Source organism: Gossypium arboreum, chromosome 4 (genome assembly GCF_025698485.1).
Source record: "Gossypium arboreum isolate Shixiya-1 chromosome 4, ASM2569848v2, whole genome shotgun sequence".
Lineage (NCBI taxonomy): Eukaryota > Viridiplantae > Streptophyta > Magnoliopsida > Malvales > Malvaceae > Gossypium > Gossypium arboreum.
The window spans coordinates 45,834,141-45,846,022 of NC_069073.1; the positions used below are offsets into that span (position 1 = coordinate 45,834,141).

The 11,882-nt window shown below is 33.4% G+C and overlaps 1 protein-coding gene across 1 annotated transcript; it reads left to right on the plus strand.

The window, feature by feature from the left end:
- Positions 1-707: 707 nt before the first annotated feature.
- On the plus strand, positions 708-2,620 carry LOC108483364 (UDP-glucuronate 4-epimerase 1). Its single transcript, XM_017786720.2, has one exon. It carries the CDS (start codon positions 1,067-1,069, stop codon positions 2,360-2,362), a length of 1,296 nt encoding a protein of 431 aa, XP_017642209.1. The 5' UTR covers positions 708-1,066; the 3' UTR covers positions 2,363-2,620.
- The last annotated feature ends 9,262 nt before the right edge of the window (positions 2,621-11,882 follow it).

Here is an 11,882-nt window from a genome sequence, read left to right on the forward strand (position 1 = left end):
AAGACCCTTTTTTAAATATATTTAGGAATAATGCTCAACCTTGACACTCATGTCAATTTAGCTCTCATAATTTAATTTTTTAAATATTATAATCTTAAAATGATGAAATTGTCTGTCAAATTGACAGAAATTATACAAGCTTTTAATCATTTCTCAACGATGAAATTGTGAAGCCCAAATTGATGAATTTATTTCAAATAGAAACTAGTGATCAAATTGACAGAAATCCAAAATAGATTGGAAAGAAAAAAGAAGGGGCACCGCCCAATTTCCACATGACTATTGAAGACCAGACAGCCGGATACGCCGGGCATTGCTAATTCCCCGCTGTTCAATTATTATTATTATTTTGGCCAGTCTAGTGTCGTTGTTTTGCTAACCTAACTCTACACTTCCAGTCACGACCGCTTCTTCCGGTAACCGATTTATTTCCACAAAAACCTAAAATATTGATTATTTATTTAAAGAGCATATGCATTATGGCCCCCATGTTCTCACTACCAAATCCCCAAACTACCCCCACTAAAACCTTTTGTCTCCTTAGTCCTTGCTTAATAAATTATTATACATTACGACTAATAATTTAATGCAATGATCGTGCAAAAAGCCAAAAACTTTACTTTAGAAAACAGCAGTCAATAATCAATCATACATGTTAAATTAGCCCACTTATTATTAAAAAATATTTTCGTCTTCTCCTTTACTGCATAGAGTTAATAGTAGAGGGGAAGTATGAAGTTGAGTTGTATAAAAATTGATATATCTCTCTCTCCGTGTCTCACAAGTCTCATCCAATCTGGCCGTCCTTTAACGCGTTCACGCGTATACTTGTCGCTTCCTTGTGGCTGACCCCTATATATAAATCCCATTCTCACCTTCCCTCGATTAGCAGGTGCAGGAAAAAATAAAAACTCGCCTCCCTTTTTTTCTGCATCTGCTTTTATTTCTTTACAGCTCAAAATTAATAATTATAAATCAAATCAAATCTCTTTCTTCCTTATCCTTTCGATCTGCTAATCAAGTCATTTCAAGATTTTTTTTTCTGAACAAGAAAAATAGTAGGACAATGCCGTCCTTGGAGGATGAGCTGTTTCCGTCGACGCCAGGGAAGTTCAAGGTCGACAGAGCACACAATATGAACCGTCAATTCCATCGTTGCTTCGCTTCAACCAGCACCATGTTTTTATGGGCTCTTTTCTTGATCGCATTGACGGCGTCGTATTTGAGCTTCCAGAGTTTCGTTGATTCTGGTAGCCGATATTTCAGTGCTTCATGGGGTGGTATCCAATGGGAAAAACAAGTCCGTAACTCTGCTCAGATCCATCGTTCCGGAGGCATGTCCGTTCTGGTGACTGGAGCGGCTGGTTTCGTCGGTACACACGTTTCCCTTGCCCTCAAAAAACGCGGAGATGGAGTCGTTGGGCTTGACAATTTCAACAACTATTACGACCCTTCGTTGAAAAAGGCGAGGAAATCCCTGCTTAACAGCCACGGCATTTTGGTGGTTGAAGGCGATTTGAACGACGCCAAGCTGTTGGCTAAGCTTTTCGACGTGGTGGCTTTTACTCACGTGATGCATTTGGCGGCTCAAGCTGGAGTCAGGTACGCCATGGAAAACCCCAACTCTTATGTTCATAGCAACATCGCCGGTCTCGTCACGCTTCTCGAAATTTGCAAATCCGCTAATCCCCAGCCAGCCGTTGTCTGGGCCTCCTCCAGTTCCGTTTACGGTCTCAACGAAAAAGTTCCTTTCTCTGAGGCCGACAGGACCGACCAGCCGGCTAGTTTGTATGCCGCCACCAAGAAGGCAGGCGAAGAAATAACCCACACTTATAATCATATCTACGGGCTTTCAGTTACTGGATTAAGATTTTTCACCGTGTACGGTCCATGGGGAAGGCCTGATATGGCGTATTTTTCGTTTACGAGAAATATTCTGCAGGGGAAGCCCATCACCATTTATCGGGGAAAGAATCGGGTTGATTTGGCACGAGATTTTACCTACATTGACGATATCGTGAAAGGCTGTTTGGGATCGTTGGATACATCTGGGAAAAGCACCGGTTCTGGTGGGAAGAAAAAGGGGAACGCTCCATATAGGATTTTTAATTTGGGGAATACTTCGCCGGTTAAGGTGCCGGAGCTGGTGAACATCCTGGAAAGACATTTGAAGGTGAAAGCCAAAAGGATTATCGTAGATATGCCTGGAAACGGTGACGTTCCATTCACTCATGCAAATATCAGTTTGGCCCAAAGAGAATTCGGGTACAAGCCCACAACCGATTTGCAAACCGGGTTGAAGAAGTTTGTTAGATGGTATTTATCTTATTATGGTTATAACAACCGTAAAGGTCTACAATAAAATTTATTTTTGGTTTTAAATGTAAGGATTTTCTTGGTTTCCCGTTAGAATGAAATAGAAGGTAATGGGAAAACCGGAGGAACCGCAAGTTAAAAACAAGAGAAAGATGAGGATTACGTATTCTTTTCTTGGGGGAGCAGTGAAAAAAACACCTAGCCCCGGTATTTCTTGTCAGTTCTTTTTATTTTTTTCCTTTGTAAGTAAAGTTTTCATATTTCGCTATAGCTTATAATTTAAATTCATTGCTCTTTTTTCAAATAGTCTTTCCCTTTCTTACTTTTTTTGCCGACTGCCTCAGTGCTGTGGGACACACACCGTGAGTAGTCGCAGTCTTGGCACGCTCGCTGTGTGGGTGTCGGTGTCGTTTAATCCCTTATTGGGATTGCGACACGGGACGAATGATTCTCGCAACACGCGTGGTTTTGTGCCTCCCACTGCGGACCACTTGCAGCCGTGGATGTGTTCTTTTTAACCAATTCTTTTGTATGTTCAAATCTTTTAACCATTTTGTATGTTACTGTTTGTAATAAGCTCAATTTTGTGTGTTCTTTTCTTACCTTTAGTCATTGAAGCTAAAATTATTTATAAAATATTTATATGATTTTATAGATATCTAGTTTTACTTGAAATGTATGTTTAAAATCTCTCCATATTTGCGTTCAAAATTACTTGGGGATTTGTAAAATGGTCCCTAATTGAATTAAAACTTAATTGATATTTGTTACTAAAATTAAATATATAATTTTTAATTTTTTTGTTTTCATCTTTTATGTATTTTACTATTTATATTGTGGATATCACTTTTAATAATATTATCTCTAAAATTTGGATTTACATTCTTATTTTGAGAGTAAAATACATTTTATTTTATTTAATTAACAATAATAACGGTTTAAATTATTTGCATGCTTTGTTTCTGTAAAATCCGACATTGATTATGGATGCAAATTTATTTTATTTCAAAAGTAACTAATATTTTTAACTGATTTTATTTAAGATGTAATTATTGAAGAAAATTACATCTAAAACAATATTTGAAAAGAAATAATCATCCACTCTCTATCACTCCCATAAAAAATATCTACGTGTATTATGATGTTAAAATTATTGAAAGTTTTGAGATATTATATTTGAATTTGATTATGCGTACATTCTTTTAGTTCAAACATATTTTATAATAGTTATTTCTAAGTATAAAATTTTTGAAAGGCGCATAATTATATTTATAACATAAAAAGTGGTATTATGAAATTAAAGAACCCAACTATTTTTGAAAGCAAAGAAAGACAAAGATGGGTGGGGTGGGGTGGGGTGGGGTGGGGTGGGGTGGGGTGGCGGCAATCCTGAAGGACGGCTGGACAGGGGTCGAGTGGCAGGTATACACAAAATTCAAATCTAAAATTATTTTAGGAGCATGTTTGGTTCGGGCTTATAATAAATTTCAGCTCAATTTGGCGGGTCATTTCTAAATTAATATTATTACAGCCCGAATGTATTCAGGATGTATTACAGGAAAAGGCTGAACAGTCATTCCCTTCACCACTGAATAGCTATTCATTTTCTTGTGTGAAGTAAAAAAATTTTCTCCCTTTCCAATTTTGCCCAAATCTCTACTCAGAGAATGAAAAGCACGGGAACCATCATCTTCTTTCTTGATTCACGAGTAACTTTCTTTTTTTTTTCTCATTTCTATGTTTCCCTTTTTCCCTTTGATTGCAGAAAAGACCTAGGTCAATCTATTCTTCGTTCTTTCTTCTTTTTCTTCACCTTTTAAACTAATAAAATCCTTTGGTTGCATAGTTGCAACCTTTCTTTTTTCTTTTTTCCTTTTTTTTTTTTGGCTTTTTCATTGCACTTTTGATTTCCCCTATTTGAACTTTTTGGTAGTTAGAGTCATCAAAAAGGAATCAAGAGATATTGGAATGGGGAAATTTGGGACTTTGAGCACGAAGTGGCAGTGGTAGCGTCGACGATAATTTCACTCCCTCTCTCTGAATTTTTTTTTCTATTTATTGTTATTTTTAAGCTTAGGGTTCTCATCTTTATTTTTCTTAGTTGGAAGCCAAAGACAATAAACTTTCATGCATTTAACAGAAAATAGTTTCATATTCGAATAATTAAAGCAACGAAGATTAACATTTTGTGAAGAAAAAAAAAACAAATATAGTATTTTGCTTTTATTGGCAGCATGATTATGTGAAAATACTAAAGTTGTCTCTTCATTAAAAACTTCTAAAGAACTAGTGAAAAGAGGATTAGATAGTGCATGAAATGCATTTCGATATTTGATTGTGGTTACACGAATTATCATTCATTTGCTGGATAAGATAAAAACAGCATTTTACCATCTAGTTTTTGTTGTTTATTTTTTAATATGGTTAGAATGTGGCAAAAAGGAAACGATGGAAAAGAACGTTAATGACTCCCATGAAAGCCAATTTCATAATTTATGGAAAATCAATGTTATAATCTATAAAAGTTAATCAAACTATAACTCTTAAAATATGGTACCTGCAAAGCGAATTAGAATAATAATTAGATATGAATAATGATTTAAGCTATGATTATGAAATGGATTAAAATTAAATTATGGTTTTGTATGGTTCAGCTTTTAGGTTTACTTTTGGACACTAATTAGTTTTATTTTCCTTCTGAAAATAAAGAAAATTTAAATTTTATATATGGGAAGTGGATGTGGAATTGAACTGTCTGTGTTTGTTTGATGAAGTAGCCAGTTTATGATGTTTATGATGTTTTGATGAAGTTGCAGATTGATTAGAACCAGATTAGGTGTTTTTTTTAAAGTTTTAATTAGGTCATATTTTGAGGGAGCTTGCTCCTTTCCACTCGTGCGTACGACCCATTTGTGCTACCTACTACTCATTTTTTAATCTTCTTGAGATAGCTTATTAGTTTTTGTTGTTTATTTCTTCTATTTCTGGCTTTAAAATAGACGTACTGTTAGTTCATGCCATTGTTTTAGATGTCAATTTTCTGTACATTACAGAAACTGTGGCCAGGGAAACATTAGATCAAGTTATGGCAGATGCACTTTCAAAATCTGGTTCTAATCAATCTGCAACATACATTTCATGTCTTCTTTTTGCAATGGCATTTTAAGGATGCCTTTTTTTTTTCTTATTCCTAGAATGCTTATAAGTTATGACTCTTTTCGTGTACCATATACTGTGAGAAATATGTCAAGCCTGAATATGTTGTAGGAGTAGAAGAAGTAAAGTGAAATGACGAAAAACTAAGTGAAGATGAATATGCTGCCTCGGATGATGAGGAAATTGCCAGAAAACTAGATCTCTAGACACATATTATTCCCTGCATACTCGCTATGAAAATTGTCTTGTGTTGTACATGATGTTCGGCTCTAGGAAAATTCGAACACGACAGAACCGAGGATCATGTGGAAATATTCCTACTTACCCCTTTTTGTTATTACTTTCCATGGATGTTTCCGTGAATTAATCCATTGTTGTTCAATAATTCAAATATTTATCCACTGCTGAGATTTAAAAAGCGATTCTCCCATATGCTCCTACTCCTTATATGCCTGCTTCAATTATACTACCGTTTATTTTGCTTTGTTAGTGTTCATTTATACATTGGTTGATCTAACTTTGGTGATAACTTGGTTGGTTGCCAATGGAATTTATATCTCCCATGTCTCTTGTTTGGTGTATATTATATTTTTCATATATATAAAATGAGAGTAATTATTGCTTTTGGATTAATATTTGTAATTTTGGAAACTATGATCCCATGAGATTATGTTATGATTTTTATTAATTTATATTTTAATAAAAATTATATTAAGAATGTTATTAAATTATATATTTTATTTTTATTTAATTATATTTAGTAATAATTATATTAAAATATGATTAAATTATTTATTATTTTAATAATAATCTTAGTAAAATTTAACAACAACAATTATGTACTTAAAAAAATCATTAAGGGTATTCTGGTCATTTCAGCTTTTTTTCTTATACTATTATAACATCGTTTCATTCAATCAAACAATTGAATTACTGATTACAACTCTATTCTATTACAGCGAATGTTATTTGGAGAACTATTTTTTTTATGAGACCATTTTACTGAGAAAGGCTCATTTCTTATTTTATTTACGAAAATAAACTACTTTATTTATTATTTACCAGAATGGGTCAAAAATAAAAAAATGCGTCCATGTAGGAGCGTTTTAAGGGGAAATTCTAGAAAAGCGCATCCTTGGGGGAGCGCTTTTGCCATGTCAATAAAAAACGCGATGACGTAGACGCGCTTTGTTGACATGGCAAAAGCACTCCCTCAAGGATGCGCTTTAGCCCGTGTTTTTTATTCTCAACGGTCATTTAAAATTTTAACCGTTGGGATCCAACGGTAAAAAAAAAAAACTATAAACTCCCTCCTATTTTTTTCACACAAATATTTCTTCCAAAATTCTCAAAAAAGCTCTCAAATTTCTCCCTAAATTTCTCAAAGCTCTCTTTAATTAACTATTTTCTTTAATTTTTTTCTAAATTAGTATTATTTTTTTTATAATTTCTAAGATATTTGATCGTGTTAGTAATGGCCAGAGAATTAATTCATCTCGATCATAAACATATCTCCGTCGAACAAATGAAAATAGTAAGGGTTAATTTCAATTTTTGAAAAATATTTAATTTTTTTTCATTTATGTAATTTTAATTAATTTTTATTTTATAATTTTTTATAACAGTTAGTAGATCGGGTGTTATAATGTTATATTCATAATATGTCTGGTCCTCCATCGCCGTTGATAGAAAATTACTTGAGGGAAGCGGGAATTTAGCACGTAGCCAATATAGACTAGGGATGCAAGTTGGACCCAATACTCATCAGCGCATTCATAGAGAGGTGGAGACCCGAGACGTGCACATTCCATCTTCCATGCGGGGAGTATACCATCACTTTGGAGGACATGTAGTTACAATTGGGATCGCCGGTGGTTGGACTCGTACTCACCGGGTCTGTTCAATCTACTAATTAGGGAGCCATATGCTACGATCTTTTCGGTGCGACTCTGAATAATATTCACGGAGATCGAATTGATATGGGCTGGTTAAGAAACACATTCTCGGAGCTGGGGGATGATTCGACTGAAGTAGAAAGAATACGATGTGTTCGGGCATACATCCTTAAGATCATTGGAGGTTATCTGATGTCAGACTTGTCATGAAACCTCATTCATTTGGGGTGACTACTGAAACTCTTTAATTTTAGAGTAGCTGGCGAACTTAGTTGGGGGTCTACTGTGTTGGCAATATTGTACCGAGAGATGTGCGGGGCAACGAAACCAAATAAAGCCAAAATTAGAGGTTGCCTATCACTACTACAATCATGGGCTCAGTTTTGCTTTTCATTTTTACGTCCTTAAGTGAACCACCCATATACATTCCCACTCATAATGAACAGTAGTAGATGTTGAAGTTGCAAATGTTTCATTTGGAGATGAAAATTGTACATATAACTCAAGATAGGGTGATCCAATAGCGAGATGAGTCTGTACCATCGCCTCTAAGCTACGACCACTTTTGATATCAAATGAGTCATATGTCACGGGATCAACTGAAGCACAAAATCGATACTTAATAGATAACTCTCATTGGCGTCGATCTGAAGATTTTGCGCCTAATTCTTTTACGAAGTTCTGTCAAATCTATGTTCTGGTTAAAAACAGTAGCGTTGTGTTCTCCAATAAAAAAACAACGCCGTTCTCGGTGTCACGGACCTCACCATCATAGTAAATAATAGCACTAAACGTTCACTCATCTTCAATTTCTATTCTTCTAAACTTCTCTAATTTTTCTTGCAGTAATTTATGCAACATGAGAATGAAATTTGACTCATTTATAGCCTAAGGCCAAGCAGGAACTACTATAGAAAAAGAGTGTCCACGTGGGAGCTTTTTTCAGTAACTTTGCTGACAGTACATCCTACTTGGAGTGTTTTTGACACTAGTTTTTTTATTTTTTCAGGAACTACTGTAGAAAAAAGAACGTCCACGTAGGAGCTTTTTTCAATAATTTTGTTGACAGTGCATCCTGCTTAAAGCGCTTTTGGCACTATTTTTTTAGAACCGTCTTCTCAAAATTATTTTTTCAGGAACTACTATAGAAAAAGAACGTCCACATGGGAGCTTTTTTCAGTAATTTTGCTGACAGTGCATCCTGCTTGAAGCGTTTTTGACGCTATTTTTTCAGAACCGTCTTCTCAAAATTATTTTTTCAAAAACTACTAGAGAAAAAAAGCGTCCACATGACAACTTTTTTTAGTACTTTTGTTAACAGTGCATCCTGCTTGAAGCTTTTTTTGTCACTATTTTTTTAGGGTCGTCTTCTCAAAATTAATTTTTTTAGAAGCTACTGTAGAAAAAAAAATCCATCTTGTCAATATAATTTTTTCAAGACTCAACTCAAAATCCTTTTACAAAAATCTTAAAACCTAAACACTAAATTATTTTTTTAAAAACTCTAAACCTTAATTTAATTAATTTTCTTAAAACCCTAAACCTAATTTAATTAATTTTTTAAAAACTTAAACCTTAATTTATTTTTAAAATTCCTAAACCTTGATTTATTTTTTAAAATTCTTAAACCCTAAACAAATAAATTCTTAAATTATTTTAACAAAACCCTAACCCTAAATAACCAAAACCCTAAACCCATAAATCCTAGGCACTAAACATGCAAATAGCCCTAACCCTGAAAAACACGGGCTAAAGCATGTCCACGACAGCGTGTTTTTTGTTGACATGGCAAAAGCACTCCCTCAAGGTTTTTCTGGAATTTCCCTTTAAAATTCTCCTACGTGGACGTGTTTTTTTTTTTAGCCCATTCTGGTAAATAATAAATAAAGTGACCCATTTCCGTAAATCAAGTAAGAAATGGACATTTCTTAGTAAAATGGTCTAGTTACAAACTTAGAAGGAAATTGAAATCTTCTTGATTGTCAAAAAATTCCTCTAAATCCTCTTTGCAGTTTAACTCATATATTTTATTTCTTAGAATTGATCTTAGAAGAGTGAGTTTTTTCAAGTGTTATAGTGGTTTGTTTTTAAAATGTGTTTTAACTTGTTTCAAGTGAGATAGAGACTTGCTTTTGAAATGTATTTAGATCTATATTTAATTGAATAAAATTGAATTGCATATTTCTTTAAAATCGATATGGTCTTCATCAAGATTTCTTCAAGTTCAATTTTTTCAAAAATTTCTTGATATTTTAGAGACTTTTGAGTCTACAAAATCTTCCTTTAAAAAAATTGGTTTTTTGTAACTTTTAAATGTGTAAAATGGCTTGGAGATTACTTCAATTTACAGTGTAAATCCTTCAAGTAAAAGTCATTGTTTTTAGAATCGAATCGATCCAATCGGGGTACTAGTCTCGAATAAGAAATTGTATTAATTGTCTCACGAATTGGTTGAATCGGCCAATCATATTGGTTCAACTGATGATCGAACTAGTTGAACTGATTTTTTATTTTTAAATTTTTTTAATAATTTATTTAATTAAACCAGACAAATGGATTGGATCAGAAACAAATGGCTTAATTAGTTTGACAATCAGTCCAGTTTTGAAAGCATTAAAAAAAAGAAGAGGTTTTATAGAATATAAACTCTTCACTTGATTGTCTACAAATATTTAAACTCATTTATTTATTATTTATCTCATTTTAATTTAATCAAATAGATATAAAATAATCATTTACAATTATCACTTATTGAATTTAAATAATGATAATATAAATCCTCATTATTTATCACTTTATATTAGTTAGAGATAAGATATTTTGTAATTAGTCCAAAAAATTCTTCTTTTGTAATGCCCCTTCAAAATTTGATCACATAGACCAATTTTGAAATGTAACAAATGACCTGATCTTAAATTTTGATTTTTTTTTGATAAATAAAGAGAAGGCTGGTCGTTAAAAACTAAATCCTATAGAGTCTCCCACTAGTTACACCTAAATTATTAGCTAGCAAAGTGTGAAGTTGTTCCTACTAGTGATTGACTAAATTCTTACATAAATAAATCCTCTCCTGTAGGCATCTTCACCATAAAGTCAGTTGCAAAGCTTGCTTCACTTAAAATATGATTTACATGGACATCCCATTCTCAGTTGCAAAGGAGCATTGTCCTATGAACCAGTGCCTTCTCTCCAAGCTATTGATAGGCTATCATGAATGGCCTAAAGTTCTGTGTGAACCGTTCAACACCCCTCAATTTTTCTGCAATAGCTTAAAATCCAATTGCAACCATAATCTCTTCGTACACCAATTGTAATAGCGTCATCAATACCTTAACTAACCACACCATTAGAATTAATCTTTATCCACCCTTCAGGTAGCGATATCTGTAACGCCCAAAAAAATTTAGGTTACTATACACTGTTATGCTGAGAAATGTATTAGAATTATGATATGAGAAATTTAATTTTTTTATGAAATAATTTGTTTTAAATTATTGCAAAACCATTAGAAGGTAATTTATGCCAACTAAACTATATATGACCCACTTGGGTAAAAATATGAGACTAGGGCATTGGGGGTAGTTTGGTCATTTAGAATTTGTATATAATTAAATATTAGAGTATAATTAGACTTGTGGTGCTGAAATGATGATGATGAGGATGATGGTGCCTTTTTATTTATATTTAAGTGCTAAAAATAGCCATTTTATCACATGTTTAATAACCTTTAACTTGTTGACCATTTACTATGTATTTTATATTGTTAAAATATATTAAAAGATGAGAAATATCTTCTCATCTCTTTCAAGTAGTAGTTGTGTAACACCCCAATTGTTTAGTCAAACGATCAGCCAAACGGGGATGATACTCATAGATTGAAGACAACTTAATATGCTACTGTGTGATTTCTACTTGCTTGCAAGCTAAAATGCAAAATCCACATATCCATAAGGATGAGTTAAAAGAATTTCATTTCTTTAGTGCATTAACCAAGAATCAATCAATATGAAACGACATTCTTATAGCATTTGACCCACACAACGTCTTGTAGTTCAGTTACATAGCCAATTATAACCCTGAGCTTAAATCTTACAATTCGTCCCAAATGTATGCATGTTATCATCAAAGGAATCAAGATCACTCTATCCTTAAGGATCTTGGCTTCGTTCCAATTTTGAATATCATTTAGATCAATGTACCTAAAAACAAAAACGAGGAAACAGGGTAAATTCAAGTAAACTTAGTAAGTTTGTGAATGTCAATTACTCCATCATGATATTAAGCTTGATAAATTTCTGCTAGGCTGGCCTGTAACACCCCTAACCCAAATATGTCACCAGAATAGGGTTACGAAGCATTACCAGAGTTTCTAGATTGATAATAGACATTTCATATTATTTAACATTTATATCAGCAATCAATTGTAATCATTCATATTGTCCCTTGTATGGACCCTCAAGGCCCAAAATATAAATTAAAAACAAGTCGGGACTAAACCAGGAGCTCCGAGAAATT

Excerpts from the sequence above, each read along its gene's own strand:
- LOC108483364 (XM_017786720.2), top strand. The coding sequence starts at position 1,067 with ATGCCGTCCTTGGAGGATGAGCTGTTTCCGTCGACGCCAGGGAAGTTC.